The 16,670-nt window shown below is 36.9% G+C and overlaps 1 protein-coding gene across 7 annotated transcripts in view; it reads left to right on the forward strand.

Annotated features, from left to right (window-relative positions):
- Positions 1–16,670, forward strand: part of RBM33 (RNA binding motif protein 33) — a 135,368-nt gene that overhangs the window by 18,973 nt on the left and 99,725 nt on the right. For 6 of the 7 annotated variants that reach the window (XM_087712481.1, XM_087712479.1, XM_087712483.1 and 3 more), the window contains exons 4-7: positions 32–108; positions 5,441–5,750; positions 7,228–7,347; positions 10,325–10,496. In XM_087712481.1, the coding sequence (XP_087568607.1) occupies positions 32–108; positions 5,441–5,750; positions 7,228–7,347; positions 10,325–10,496 (679 nt within the window). The remainder of the gene's footprint in view (positions 1–31; positions 109–5,440; positions 5,751–7,227; positions 7,348–10,324; positions 10,497–16,670) is intronic. The other variant, XM_087712482.1, reaches the window with a different exon arrangement.

The raw sequence follows: 16,670 nt of genomic DNA on the forward strand, positions 1-16,670 counted from the left end.
ATCAATTCATTTCTTTCCCCACCAATTTTAGACCCAGTCTGATATGTCAGATGAAGAACTGAATGATGATCTCCTACAGAGTGATAACGAAGATGATCAGCATTACAGGTTTGTGTTTTGTTTGAGCCAAGTATTGTAGCTTGCTTTTTATATCAGCACGTTTAGATTATTTGTTTGTATTTCTGCCCTAGAATAGCACAAAAATGTGCTGTTGTGTGTAAGACGTATTATCCTTTGAGGCACCAAAGATGATACACGAACATCATTTCATCTGTGCAAGTATATGAATTCAACTCATTTTCGGCTGGATATTAAAGCAGAAAATAATGGTAGTATAGGACCGGATTTCCCAGATGCATTCTTTTCAGAATTGTGGTAACCTCCTCCAAAAATTTAATTGCTTCTAGAGATTCCTTAGAAATAGCTATTCTAATGTGAATTTCTAATTACATAAGTTTTCTTTGATGTATATACCATTAAGAATGTAATTATTACTAAATGTAACTGATTAAAAAATATAATTCTGTTAAATGCCTCAAAGAAAAAAGAGGATGCCTGGTTTGCTACATGTAGGCATAATCGTAGCTGCAAAAATGAATTAAGAACTGCTGTTTTATTCATTTGCATTAAGAGTACACTTGTGCAATGATGCCAGAGGCTTTCTTCGTTTTTCCTTGAAAATGTTTGGCTTCTCATCCAAGAAGCTTCTTCAGTTCTCACTATGATGAGAAACCGAACGTCTTCAAGGAAAAACAAAAGTCCAGTTGCCTTTTGGGGGAAAAAAAAAAAGGTCATGTGGGACAACATGACCTAGATGACTGAGAATCTCCATAGACATTTGTAAAATTATTCGGGTTTTGAATTGCTTGGGTACATTGTTGGTACATTTTATCTTTTCACCCTCTTATTTGTTTTAAATATATAGAACATCTTTCCCCATCTACTTGTTTTTTGTTTGAAAAGTTTTATTGTTTTAATTAAACAAAAACACACAAAAAAAGAATCATCTTTCGTTACTTCTTGTAGAAAGCGTGTCGATTGGTTACAAATACATTATAAATACATGAGTTTTTTCCACAATCATTACATATACTTCATTCAAATTGAATTGTACATTTTAAAATTTATGTATTTTACTATCACTGTACCACAAATCTCATTTGGATACAATTATTTAAACATGCTTTTATCTAAAATCATTTGTATTTAAAGACACAACCACCTACTGGCATACATTCGCAATCTCAATAAACCTCCAATGACTTTATACCTTTATAACATATTCTAAGACAAAATCAGTTAGTAGGATATCTAAGCATTCCCTCCCCTTTCTCCCTCCCGCCCCCAATTCACAAATTTAAGCTTATGTCCAATTTGCTTTTACTGGTACAACACAGACATATATATCATTAAACATTATCCATTAACATTTCCTTGTTATTATTGTAGTTAACTAAAAATTATTTACTATTAATATCACCTCTCCTCTCATTAGGCCCAAAAGAGATTATACCTTTATAGCAAGCTCTAAACAAGAATTTATTAATAAAATTTATAGGTCTTTCCCCTAAGTCCCAAATTACAATTTATTTATTACAAGTTATTTTTACTAATTAAGGTTGTCATTTCATTATTGTTGTTGTTAATTATATGTTAACGAATAAACATTCAATGATAATCTAAAAGTCTACAAGATACTGAAATCCCTACTTATTAATCACCAAGAATTAGCTAGCTTTTTATCGTCAACTTTCATTATCAACCTGTATCTTTCCAGTAGCAGAACAGTCTCTCTTGCCAGTTGTTGTGTCAATTCTCTTTTCAGCTCCTTTCCAAAGTTTTTATGAACTTCTCTCCGCACTTTATTGCTTAGAAGATCTCTCAAATAGTCTTGTTGCCCTTGAATTGTTATTAACGTTAGCTTATCTTTGGTTGTCAAACTTATTTCTGAATAGGTTTCTCTTCTTAACTTCTTAACCATCCTTATCACTCTTTTTTTTCTCCTGTATCTTGAAATCTGGGATAAAGCTCCAAATTGTCAAATTCACTTTTCCATCTTTCCGCTTTCACCCATATTTGCTCCATTAATAAGTTCATCTATTATTTTGTCTTTATCTTCTATATTTTCATTCTCTTCTTGAATTTTTGGGGCTCCAACCCCATCATCTTTTGCTGTGATAAACAATAATCTATCCAACTTCTTCTCAAATCTCCTAAATCCTTCTAAAATAGTTTGAATTCCAACCAGGATGTTTTGAAATTTTAAGGTTTCCTCATCTGAATATTGATCCATTTTTCCAAAAGAAAAGAAATAGAAAAAAAGAAAAAAGGAGTCTTAGCCACTCTAGCCTTCCAAACTTCTTTTGTGACTATATCTACATTTAAGTCTTAAGCACAAGTTCTTTTGTACTCTTCAAAGTAGAAAGGTTCTTATCTTTTTCTTTCCTTTTCCTTCTCTTGCCAAAATATTTTCCAAGAGCACCTGCAAAAAGCACTTCGTGTCCTTGAGTCTTTATCAGATTTTGTAAACAAGTTGCAAACCCTTCAGTTACGTGAGTCAGTGAGATCAAATAGGAGTGAACAAAGGATACATTGTTTCAAAGAAAAAAAAGCTTCAGACTCAGGCTTCCGAATGGCAGATTCCAATTTTATGGAAAACAAAAATCTTTAAATGTCTTTGGTGTAATTTTATAACAAATAGAAGGGAGAATTTATTAAAATAGAAAAAGAGTTTTAATTTAAGCCAAAAAAAAATAAGATGATAAAAAATAAAAGGGAAAAAAATCAGTCCATTCACTTCAAGCAGGAAACTGGTAACATTACAATCACTTCAATCCACAAAACATCGTTGCAAGCAAGAACAAAAACTTTTTAAGGCAGTCCAATAAGGATTAAATTTGTCGCTTTGTTCTTTACTTACAGGACTAATTTATCTTTTTAAAAAAGGTTTCTTTGGGCAATCTTTCTCAAAGTAAAAAAAAAAAACCCTCACCCGATGGACTCATTTTCACTTCCTTCCTTCCAGAGCTGTCTCCGACTTTGTCAGCCTGGGGTCTGCCTGTTTGCCGCCGGTTTGAAGCGCTTCCTTTGGGTCAATCAGGGACTTTGCGGTGTCCCTGAGACCAGCAAGGCTTTGTCTTCCTGGTCACCTTCTCTTCTGGGAGGGTTTAGGTCCTACTGGACCGTCCAGAGGCAAAAGTGTCAATGGCGGTCTTGGACAGCCGAGACGGCACGTTGTGTTGTTGCAACGTTGGCTCCTCCCCCCCCCATCTACTTGTTGATGGAGGGAAATAAAATCATTCAACCAATGAGCCTCTGCAGGACCGAATATGTACACTCATACAGAAAAATAATATAGATCAATGTGATTGTTCATATTAGAAGAATTAGAAGCCTTATTAGAAGAATTGCCTGATACATTAAGGAATTGTTCTCACTTTTTTCTCATTTGCATAATGATTCAACCATGATGTTTCACAAAAAAATTTGAGTTACAACCATTTTTAATTAATTCTGCCTTTGCTAAAAGTTTCTTGGCAAAGCAGAAGCACTAGCTAAAATATATCAAACACCATATAATATCTAGATTATATTTCTATTTCAGACTTCACACATAAAAACAGAATAATTCTGACTCTGAACTTTTTATTCAGGACTCAGCTTGACCAGAAATGGCTTACATATAATAATTATTGAGCTTAGGTTTTTAGACCCAGGACAGAGCTGCATCTTTCAAAGCATCACTGCCTTCTAATTTGTTCATTTCCGTGACTTTTGCATGCTGTGGATTTTGTGATCGACAACTTGGATCGGCATTGGGAAGATCCAAGTTTAGTTCAGCCATGGCAGCTCACTTGGTGACTTTGAACCAATCAATCTCTCATCCCACCTACTTTACAGGATGGCTGTGGGGAAAAAAATTGAAAGGAAGAGAGTCCATATGTCGCTTTGAATTCCCAAAGAGCCAACAGGATATAAACAGATAAATCATTGTGGGAGAGAGAGTAAAAAGAATCTTGCATATTATTATTACTTTATGTATTACAAGTTGGTATATTTTAATGAACAAAAACAGTTCTTTTTTAATTTGCTGAATTGATAGGGTTTTATGGAAATTTTTATCAGAACACCTGTGATTCCTTCTCAGAATTTAGGTAGGAGCTATTGTCACAGTACAAATTGAACATTTGCTCCTGTTGATGCTTATAAAAATTAAATGCAAATTCTAGCAGGTTGAAGTATATTCAAGCACACCCTTTAAAAAATATTTCATTATAGTAACCTAAAATTCAAAAACATCGGTGCCCAGTAGTATTAATGTAGCTAGTATAGTAACTAACTAATGTTGTACTAAGTCAGGGGTCAGCAACCTTAAACACTCAAATAGCCATAAAGGTCCTAACTGGAAGCCCCCCCTTTCAATTCTGGAGCCGACCAGAAGTCTGGTTCCCCTCCGATGGTCTTAGGCGACCCCTGTTAAAGGGTCGTTCAACCCCCAAAGGGGTCCCAACCCACAGGTTGAGAACCACTGTCCTAGCACGTCATCCTGTTTCCTCTTCCTGTCCTAACCGAAATCCCTATCAAATTGTGGAGCCAACCAGCAACAGGAAGCTGCAGTAGGGGGATGAAAGAGCCACTTGTGGTTCCAGAGCTGCAAGTTGCTGACCCCTGTGTTAAGTGGAAAACGGATGCTGATCTCCTGTGTATATTTGTTAACCCAGGATGCAAAACTGAATACAACTTGCTCAGTAATCTCATACTTTATGCCAGGTTATCTGTTATAACATATAGTTCCGTGATGGCATGCATGCCAGAGGTGACACACAGAGCCCTCACTGCTGGTACACGCACTGTCAGATCAGATCTTTGTGGCGTTTCTTTCATGAGCTTCTGTTTCCTTGCAAATAACGAAGCTGAAGTCCATGAAAGAAAAAGATCTTACCTCTTGCTGCGTTGCTGGTGTTGGGATGCCCCGCCTCCCACTGGTCAGCTGGTCTTCGGGTCTCTGCTGCGCATATCTACATGTCTGCGCACGCACATATCAGCATGCGTGTGTGCACACAGCTTTCGGTTTGGGCATGCATGCACGCACAATTTGGGGACTTGGTTCGCCATCACTGATACAGTTGGTTCGATTTCCTTGGTCAAATAACCGACATTTGATGAAATAGTGATTGTTTGTATGTATGCATGTATGTATGTATGTATGTATGTATTAACACACACATGTGTGTGTGTATGTGTTGTATTGTGCTGATAAATAAATAAAGGCTTTAAATATATATATGCATGTTATGAGTTAATGTCATGAAATCAGGTTGATGCATCCATTAATTTTTACTTACTGGGGATATTGTTGCATTCTATGCAGAAATACATGCACAGTAATAATGTACTGATTTAAACTAAAACCACTTTTTTTTTTTTTGCTATATTTTAGTTCTCAAAATGTCACTGTGAGTCTTAATGCTGAACCTACCGTGGTGACAACCTTTGAGCTCACTGAGAATGCTAACGACGCATCTATTGAACAAGACTTAGAGTATGAACAAGGGGAAGATGAAATTGGTTATGACAAACCAGAGGTTCCTGAAGAGTATTCTGAGGAGTATCCCGAAGAACAGTATGAAGGCCAAGAGGCTGAGTTGCCAGAAGACCAAATAGAATATGTGGAAGATCAGGGTGAAGAAGAGAATTATAATGATGAAGTGCTGGATCTTGAAATCAATGAACCTCTAGATGAATTCCCGGTGAGTTTTATTTTCCCCTTCCCATTTTAGTTTTTGAGATAACATTGCTGCACATGCTTAGGTTTTTAGACTGATTTGAAATCTGTTTACTTCCCTTGGGACCAAAGCAAAATTAGACCTATTATCACTGTCTGCCAGTTTCTTTATCTAGGCTGTGACAAAGTTTGTGTTGACAGCTTGTTTGGCTGCAGGTAATGCTCTTTTGTCATTCTGGAAGGCAGTCGAGAATCATGACCTTGAAGATTGTATCCTTAAGGAAGAAAACAGCTTTGTGTGGTGGAGACACAGTGCCAATTGTTAGAAGTACTTAATGCAAAAGCTTTTATCCAGGCTTTAGACAAGATCTGATAAAGTCCTTCGAAGGTGAAAAGATTATTGACCTGCTAAAGACATCTTTAAGGTGCTAATATTCCAAAGTGATTGATGTTCTGCTCACTCATTTCCACCCTCCCTTTTTTTTGTAATTGAGAACTGTCTAAACCTGAATAAAGAGATTTGAGGTTGCTTTAGAACATGTCACATATATAATTTGTTTCAGTTTCAATGTTTTCTGTATACATTGCTCTGAATTGAAATGAGAATAGATTTATTGCCATTTATTATAAGTATTTCTTAATTAAAAATACTAGCAAATGTAAAGGGATTTATTGATCCTTTAACTTTGCTTTAAGGCCTAAATCACATAATAAAATGCTGTATGTTATTCTTAGATGTATAAGATATAAATAACTAATGGGAAAGTACATTTCATGGAAAATAAAGGTATTGTATTACTCTCAAATTAGTTGAGTATTTAATTAAAATCTGAAATCCTGCATTTTAAAGGAATTAATGTGAACTATCACATCGTTGTGCCATGTAAGCTGCCTGGGAGCAATTAATTTTCATTTTATGTAGTAAAGTATATATGCTTTAAGTAAGTAGATGTAATTTTTCTTAGCTCACATGTTTTAAAAACTAATAATTATAGTAATAATGATGTTATGTTTTAAATTTTAAGAGGGTTCATCTTCTAAATTATTGATACAAAAAGTAAATAGCTACTGCATATGGACATTTAAATGTGATGTTGGTTTAATGGAGACCTATAAGAAAGTAGTTTTGTATTTCACCCTTTTTATAATTAGGTAGATTCCAACTTCTCATCCTTTAAGTTTTAGTTGCAGCAAGGTATAAAGTTGTGATCATGGTTAGTATTAATTATAATTTCTCTTAAGCAGCATTCACCATTTGAATACTAATTCACTGATAAACTAATTTGCATAAATCAGTTTTATATTTAAGATAGATTTAAGATGCTGGAGATAGAAAACGTACAGAAGTATGGAAATTTGTGACTTTTTTCCAGTCTATTAATCAGAGCAAACAAGTTGGGAAGATTGCATTTATACTAGACCCTTCTGAATAAATAAGCAGTGATATATTTAGAAAATAAAATTAGTTTAAATGAAAGGCCTTCCTTATGCATTTCTTTCAGGATGAAGATTATGTACAATCTTATAGTGGAGAACAAGTAATTGAACAACAAGACTATGTAGCTGAAGAAGAGTTAGAAGAGGTTGCTGATTCCCAGTCACCTCCAAATGAGTCAGAAGAGGTACTGCAGAAAAGCTGGAACATTAAAAACAAAGCATATTTCAGATAGAATTTTCAATTTGGTATTAATCTTTGGCATTGCTTTTCTCAATATTCCTATTTCAAAAGTAGCTATAAAGAGAAATTATGAACCTACGCTAACTTTTAGCAGACTTATATACTAGGACGATCAACATTCCTGAATGCTTATTTTCAGGGAAAAACAAGATACGAAGGCAAGCGGTATACATGCTTCTTGTGTCACAGCTGCTTCTCCATTTGTTTCTCATTTTTGGCAGCCCTTACAAATAATGATGGTGTGATAGACCCACTCCAGTCATCAGCCAATATTTCCTTTTCATATCTGAATTTCTTTAACCCAGTCTGTAGCATTGCTTTTGGGACAAGAAAGAAATGCACAGTACTTTCTCTCTTCTTTACTCTTTGTGACCAGGAACTCAAAACTGCATAGCATTATACCGGAACTAACTGTTCTGCATTGAAGTATCTTCTGTTTGATATCAAATCCTTGATCATTTTTCACTTTGTTCTTTGTGGGAACCAAGTCACCCTTTTCTAGCATTCCTTCTATGTAGTTGGAACAGTTTCATTCATCTGCTCACAATGTTGCCATGTATTATCTCTATTCCTTAGACATCATGGCCTATTTGCCAGCAAGTAGATGTAAAAAAAACCCCTAATAACCCCAAATAACAACAGCTCAGTTGTGCTCGAGTGACATTTTAGTAAGCCAGTCTTCCACAGAGTTTTCTCTCGAGACCCCTCATTCCCTGTTCAATTTGATTTCCTTCTCCGTTGCATCAAAGGAAAAGCAGTCTTAGAAGCCAGTGATGAAACCTGAATCTTGGCCAGATATTTAATATGTGCTGTATACCGTATGCTCCATTCCAAAAGAATTCTGATACTTGACATTTCAAAACTGGCAGATGAACAGATGCCTTGCTAGAAGATAGAGACAAGAAATTTAGAGTGACTTAAGGCAGCCGTCCTTGAGAATACCAGTTATTACCTGAGCAATAAGTTTATATTTCTGTGATGCATTTATTTTATTTTCCTCTTCTACAAGAGGCTAGCTGCCACTCTTAGCTTTCACTCACTGACTGTATTTGAGGGAAGGGATTATATTTGGATTTAAGGTTTTCCTCATCCCCAGTTTCTTTTGATGCCAGGAGTGGGAGCCTTAACTGGATTGTTTGACAGGCAGTTCACCCCCCCCCCCCCCAAATCACCTTAAAATAAGGGCTCACCATCCAGGTTAGTGTATTCCTTAGAGTCCTAGTTGGTTTACTTGGTATTTAAATTCTGTGATTTTCTTCTTTTAAGGATGTTGAGGCACTTCCTGCAACAGAAAACACAGTGCTCTGTAGATTAAATGTAGAATTATAGGGCTTGAAAAAAAATCTTACAGGCATATAACTAATACATAGTACTGATGCTTTTTAAAAAGAAAATTCAATCATTCCTAACATTAATTTCAGTAATTGAAGAATATAGCTTATAAGTATTAAAACACTAGCTTATACCATGCAAACAGTAAAAGAGTATTTTATGGCTTTCACTACAGAAAGCCTTTGGCAGAGGAATTTTGCCAAAGTCATCCAGTTGAAAATGATATGATTGTCTTCCACTCAAATGTTATTTCTATTACACTTCCAAGAATTTTATTAACTCATTTTCTCTTTTGTCATGCTTTATGGGAGGTTATTCAGTTACAGGAAATGAGCAGCGAGAAAGATTTCCAACCTTCTGTTAAGAATTGTTCCTGTGATCCTAAATACATTAACTGTAATGGTGTATGGGAAAAGTCTTGGGAGGTGGGAGAAGGGAAGAGATGCTGCCTCAGGAAGGGTTAGATGGGGTTGCAGGGTCAGCCTGCAACTGCATAACGGACAGGGAAGCGGACACTCCTAATTTCTCAGACTATAAAAGAGATGGTGGGACATTTGTATTTTCAGACTCTGCCTTACAATAAAATAGTATTAATTCATACCTGGTCGTGTTTCCTGCCTGGTGAGCCTCGGAAGGCTGACATTCCTTAATGTTTTCTACTTAATTCAATGAACATTGCTAACACGGCAAAGAAGTAGCCATGCTAATGCACCATTCCCTTTTTATAGCTTTTAGCCTGGCAAAATTCTTAAACAGTGTAGACTTCCCCCAAGTTCTTTTTAAATATTGTAACCTTCTATTCATCCTTCTGAACTCATAGTAAGAAATGAAGCATTCTCCTTATCTTGACATGAAACACTGATTTTTAGTATAGACTTCTGTGGCGGTGATTAAAGAGATATATTTTGAAAACTTGTGACAAGATCTGTAAGTGAAGAAGTGAAGAAGCTCCTTGGGTGAGAAGTGAAACGTCTTCAAGGAAAAACAAAGTCCAGATGTCTTTTGGAAAAAAGACCTTTGGGACAACCGTGATCTGGATGAGTGAGATCTCCATGGACAAGATAGAAAGATTGTAGTCTTGCCTGCTCCCCAATTGCTCCCCAATGAAATCCACTGCTCTGGATGTATGCCTTCTATAAATGTCATTTCTATAAGGGTATTTCAGAGTGTTAGCTCTTATGAGTAAAAAATATTGATTCGCAAATTGCAATTTTGGTGCCATTTCCCTCTCTCCTTGCCTCTCACTTTACAGCATTTTGTAAAGTGATTTAGCCATGATTACTATCAACCGAATTTAAACATGGGTTAATTTTTTGTATTCTTTTTAAATCACTGTTTTTTCACATTCCACATAGTGAAATCAGTTAAATTTCACTTAAGGCTATAATATAGAACAGTATGTTTATTATTGGGGTTTATTATTATTGCATGGTGAAATTAACATTAAATGGTCTTGATTTAGAGTTGCTTAGATACCATGTATGGACAACTGATATGATGTTATACACACTTGATTTAAAGTTTTCTTGATTTCAAACCTTGTATTATACGTTAAGATCAGCATTTGACATTTTCCTCTTCTGTTACAGGTGATTATTGAAAATCTGGAGTTTCAACAAGAACCCAAAGAAGAATCAGATGAAGAGGAGGAAGATAATGAAGAGTCTGGTCGGTTACGGTTCAAAACTGAACGGAAAGAAGGAACAATTATTAGGCTATCGGATATAACAAGGGAGCGAAGAAACATTCCAGAAACTTTGGGTAAGACTTTAGAGGAATGGTTAGAAAACTAGATTCTTAATTGGTTACAGCAGACTAGCACATTACATGCGCAGTTGAGGAATAATACAAAAATAAAAAAATATAAATAATTGTGGTGATGGTGTGAATTATAAGCAGTGAGGCCGAAAAGGAAGTAAAATATATAAAGTAAAATAAAAACAATAACGTGCAGTTCAAGAGCCCTTTTATAATGTTAATCTGTATACAGAGAATCCTCCTCGGCTTATGTATAATTTATTAAGTGACCATTAAGGTGCTTGAGTTATGGCAGAGTTGAGAAAATGGAAGTACAGTTGGTGTTCAGCTGTTCCACCTTTAACAACGTCATTGTAATCATGTACTTGTGGTACAGGTGGCCAGTTTGCATTTATGATGTTTCAGGGAGGGCATGATCATGTAAACAGTGACCTTCTCTGCCGGTTTTCCACAAGCAAAATCAATGAGAAAGTCAGAAGGGAGTGTCACAAGTTGTTCTGACTCTCCTGCTTCTTCTACCCACCTGTAGCACCAGGTGGCTGATGTTGGCCATTCCCTGATTCACACACTGTCTGCACCAGCCCTCCTTCCTTGTGTATGACCATCCCCATGCTGCTTATCTAGAATCCTCACTGCTTCCCACTTAGCAAGCTGTAACAACAACAAAAACAACAGCAGCAGCAACAGCAACAGCCAGGACTGCTAGTATTGTCCTTGCTAAGCAGTGTGGCCAGGTGCTCTATGACCGCATCAAGTAATGACTGCAATATTAGTCCCAATTGCCATTGTAACTCCAGGACTGGCATTGGCATTGCCATCCTTCAGTCTCAAAAGACTATGGTGTCATGCTCTGGAAAGAGGTAAAGCTGGAGTGACCTCTCCAGAGCATGAGGCCTGGGTAGATTAATATGGAGGATAGACTGTTACCCAAGCATCAGATCCCCCATCTCCACATCGCTGAAATAGTCCAATGGAACGACACAGCCGATACAATTGGTTCTAGCTGCTCGCAGCAGTTACCAGAACGTGGTTGTACATAGTCACGAACTGCTTCTGGGATTCCAGCTCTGGATTTTGCCTCAAGGTTGACTCCTGAAGCCTTTTCCAGTGGTGGATATAGCCACAAGGCAGTGGGGGTTTGTAATCAATTTCCCTTCTCCTAGACCTAGAAGATGGTTCTGCCGCTTTATCTGCCATTAGGACATAAAGTCCTCTTCCGCCTTCAAAACCATTGACCGTCTTCTCCTGTAACCCTGGAAAGGGGCCCTTACGAAGCCCAGTAACTCCAGGACTATCTGTATTTATTCAGGATGGAAAGTTGTTAAATACCTTGTGGCAGTGTTGTATGTGTAATATAATATAATCTGGTAAATTTAGGTAGGTCTTGTCCTTCCTAATACGAGAACAAACATGTTAAGGTGTCACACAATGTCTGCTCAGCTTCAGGTCAAATCAGCTTTTCTGGAAGGACTGGCTAATTGAAGATGCTATTCTTGAAAGGAATCTCAGATTGATGTCATAGCAAGGTGGAATCAGGCAGGTTTAGTAATGAATTATTTAGAGTCTCAGTGTGACATCTTGTGAAACTACACACAAACAGGACTTCTTTTGAAGTGTCCTGGGCTACAAGTCCAATATGAAGATATGTTGTAATTTTTTAACAGAACACACTGCTATAAAACTATTGCAGGAGTACATTTCTTCTCTCTATATTAGAGACATGGCCACATCCATTGATTGGCCTAATACCTCGTACAAAAGTAATATTTCATGTTTTGTAAGTTGCAAGCCTTTTGAAGAAATTCTGCTGTTTTACGGATTGACACAGTAATTGTGTGAACTATATGAAATGACGACATGGCGTAATATGTCATGCGTTGTTGCTCATCTGAGGTTGTCTTTACCTTTTTTTTAAAGAACTGCTAAGGACCAGAAGATTTTTACTGTATCCTGTAACTTTCTTTTTCACTTGACTGTATGTGCTTCTCATCTTTAACTTAATTCAGAAGTAATAAAATAATATATAATAGTAAATTATAAAAATAATTTGAAAATAATATGTGTCATACATTTCACACAGGTATTTAACATGTGAGGGCTAAATGAAGCTACCAGTTTGAATGTCTATGGAGATTCTCAGCCATCCAGGGTCATGGTTGTCCCAAAGGTGGTTTTTCAAGAGGCAGCTGGCTTTCTGGTATTTCTTTTGAAGATGTTTTGCTTCTCATCAAAGAAGCGTCTTGGATGAGAAGTGGAACATTTTCAAAGGGGAGACATCCCCCCCCCCCAAAAAAAAATAAAGTCCATTTGCCTCTTGAAAAACCACCTTTGGGACTACCAGTTTGAAACATCTTTCATATTTATTGAATCTGAGCTACCCATTGCTGGGGATTATTGAGTTGTACCACATCAAATGCTACATGTCAAATAACAAAAGTAGTTGTGCATTGCTCAGAGAGGGCAGATATTTAAAAATGGTTTTTCGCTATCCAAATAATAAATTCTCCAACCTGCTACCCCCTACATTAATAACTGCACTTTTCATTTCCCCCAGATTTTATGTGGTTGGAATTGCTGGGAGTTGTAATTTACAGGTAATCCTGGATTTGTAGTTATTTCCAGAATTTCCATGACTAAGCAGGGCGCTTAAGTAAATTGTGCCCATTTCACAATCTTTTTGCTAAGGTTGTTAACTGAATCAGTGCAGTTGTTAAACTAATCTGCCTTTCCTCGTTGATTCCGTTTGTTGGAAGCTTATTGGAAATGATAATCACATGATTCCCCCCCCCCCGGACACTGCTACCATCTTAAATACCTGCCAGTTGCCAAGCATCCAAATTTGGATCACATGACCATCATATGAGTATGCTGTGATGGTCATAAGGGTGAGGACCAATTGGAAGCCACTTTTTTTCAGTGCCGTTGAAACTTTGAATGATTGCTAAATGAATGGCTGTAAGCTGAGGACTTCATACATATATGTCTCTGAGGGGCCTCATAGGCAATTCTAAATCCATTTAGGGTGGTGGAAGAATCTGGAGCGGAAGTTAGGGGAGGAGTGGAAAGCTTGGCTAGCTAGCTGATGGGGAGGAAGAGCCTGAAGGAAATCCTCCCTAAAACTTTTCAGTGTTTTTCCAGTAGTTCTGTAGTGAGCGTGTGAGTCTGGGGAGATTCAAGGAACCAGAAATGAAACAAGGAGCAAACCAGAGCGGTATGTTTATCGCTGTTCACCTATAGGCAAACCCATTGGTTAAGCCTGGAAAGATTGTTTATAATCGGGTGCTTTGGTAATGGAACACTAGGAAAGTATAGATTTAGCTAGGGGAAAAAATCAGCTGGATGATTTTAAGAAACCATGGGAGTAAATTGTATTGTGCTTAGTTTTTATTTTTATCTATTTTTTAAATTGTCAACAACTGAAAAGTATAAGATTAAGCTGTCTGTATGGAAGTATCTTTAAAAACTGTTCAGAAATACTGATGATTTATTTGATAGCTTGTTTCCTTGCTTTCATAAATAATGGTATCAAAATGCTGTAGCAATAAAAAATATCTCATTAGCAGTTTGCAAATATGCAAGTTTTGCAGTTTCTATTCAAATTTTTTCCTTCCTGTAAAAAGCCATTGTCAGCTGGAGCAGTTAAGCGATCTGCAATAATTGTTGTCTATTAGTGAAAAATGTAGTAAAAGTGGCGTAATAAATATTACTTTCTTTCAGGACTGATTGCTCTTAATAAGAATTATGGGTATAGAAATGGAATCCCATTGAGTGGTTACAATTTTTACTTTAACATGTAGACATAAATTGAGAAAACACTTAAATAGAAATTAATATTTTAGTTGAAATTCCAAACGTAATTTCCTTTCTGTCACTTTTTGGTGACCTTTCATGACAGGTTGTCTCTATTGGAGGAAAGCATCCTTACTTGCTGATTAAAGATGGCATTTGAAACCATTTTATTACCAAGGGTAGCCAAATTAATTTTGACACTTGGAAGGACTAGAGGAATAATTGCTGATTCACTGCATTAGCGGTGTATGAAAGAATTCCGCAGTAAAGATTGGATATGTGTTGGTAAAAATATGTTAAACATTTTTTTTCTTATGAATGCAGCAGAACCGTATCTTAAATGCTGCTCTTTTTAAATTAAAAGGAAAATCCTTTGAATTACAAGCATTTTAAAGCAGGTTAAGTGTGAACATGAAATAGGTTCTTTAGGGACAACATTTCAAAGAATCACATACAAAGAAGAACAGAATAACAGAGTTGGAAGGGACCTTGGAGGTCTTCTGGTGCAACTCCCTGCTCGAAGCAGGTATAACCCTATAACAGTGATGGCAAACCTTTTCGGCACTGAGTGCCCAAACTGGATTGATTGTCCATGTGCAAATGTGTGTGCCAGAGCATCAGAAACCTGAAGACCAGCTGGCCAATGTCTGTGCGCATGCCAGCTAGCTGATCTCCAGGTTTCTGGCACACACATGCGCCAGCCAGCTGGTCTTTGCATGTGCCGTAGCCCTGGAAACCCAAAGATCAGCTGCCTGGCACAAACATGGCTGTGTTTTGGGCATTTTGGGACCATTTTCAGGCCCCAAAAATGGCCTGAAAAGGGGTCTGGTTTTTTAGCCATTTTCAGGCTGTTTTCTGGTGCTCCAGCACCCACGAAAACCAGCTGGTGACGGCACATGTGCCCACAAGAGAGGGCTCTCCGTGCCACCCCTGGCATAGGTTCGCCATCACGGCCCTATAACATTTCAAACAAATGGTTATCCAATCTCTTTTTTAAAATCTCCGGTGTTGGAGTACAGGAAATTGCAGTTTCTGGAGGCAAACCATTTTCTTGTGCTTATACAATACTTTTGAAATGAGTCCCATATTACAAAATACAGATAGTTCTCCTTCCCCCTGCAGCCATGTAATGGTGTTTTGGACTCTCAGCAACTGGCCTGGCATATAAGAGCTGTTTTCAGCATCCCACAGCCACACTATCAATATTTCTGATGTTTTGTACTGGAAATTGATGTTTGCTTCCAGTTTTGGCAAAGAAAAAAAATATCACTTAACAGCTGGCACGACATATGTCTGGAATTTGGGCTCCGTTATAATCATAAGTCAAGGACTATCTGATGTTTAGGATTTATGTTCTGAAATTGAGGGTCAGAAAAGGTCTCTGTGTATAAGAGAACACACATGGTTTTTTGAATGCTGAATACTGATTTTGCTTGAATGCAATAAAAAAAAATACAGATATCAAGGCGGAGTTGTTTTATAGACACCTCTTTTCAAGTTATGAGTTTGCTGAAGTAGTCAAAAATTGGAATAAATATTTTTGTATGAAGGTGAAAAGACAAATTACTTGCCCTGAATCCAAACTCATCTTCCTTCCCTTATCACTCCCTCCCCCATTTTTAAATCTAAATGAGACCTAATTGTACTATTGTTAAAGCTGTAATTATTTTGATGGCATCAATTATGTGGGCGTAACATTCCCTAAGGAGGATTCTGGTCCATCCTTTTTCTCTGGTTTTTTATTCTTCAGTACCATCCTACTTTGAATGCTGATATGTAAGGCAGAATTGTACAAACTACTGGTAAATGGGTTGGAGTTGTTGTTTCCATTACCTGGAGAATAAAGTTCTGTTTTAACAGTGGAAGTAACTTCTGTGACCCCTTTCAGTTCACCTTTCTAGGCCTGATACTCTGTGCTCTGAATATGTGCTGAGTAAAGATGGCCAGCAGCAACAAGATGAACTTTTAAACTCAATTACTTACTCTCCTTAAAATTGGACATCCTCCTGCATGGGTTTTAGCCTAATGACTTAGCTATTCTTCAGAAAATTTTGTGCCTTTGTTTTAAAGATTGTAGTCGAGGGATAGAGTGGACTACATGGTTCTGAGTGAGCCAGTGAAGAAAGATTTAGAAGCAATGCTCCAATTACCAGATTTCATCTTACAAATGTAATAAGCATCTTTCCTTTTTCCATAACATGAAGACTTCCAAGTAAAAAGCACAGCATAGTTACTTCATAGTTTCCCATTACTTAAAGGCATGCTATATATTTTTGTAAGAAGGGAGAAAGGATGAAATAAGGTGTGTTTAGAATGGAATATTGCTCAGAGTTTGCTTTAATAGGCTACCATCAATATATCCTAGAATATTTTTGAATCTGCTGCTTT

This window comes from Thamnophis sirtalis, unplaced genomic scaffold (assembly GCF_051295495.1).
Source record: "Thamnophis sirtalis isolate CommonGarterSnake01/CBP01778 unplaced genomic scaffold, rThaSir2_p1.2 scaffold_4, whole genome shotgun sequence".
Taxonomy (NCBI): Eukaryota; Metazoa; Chordata; class Lepidosauria; order Squamata; family Natricidae; genus Thamnophis; species Thamnophis sirtalis.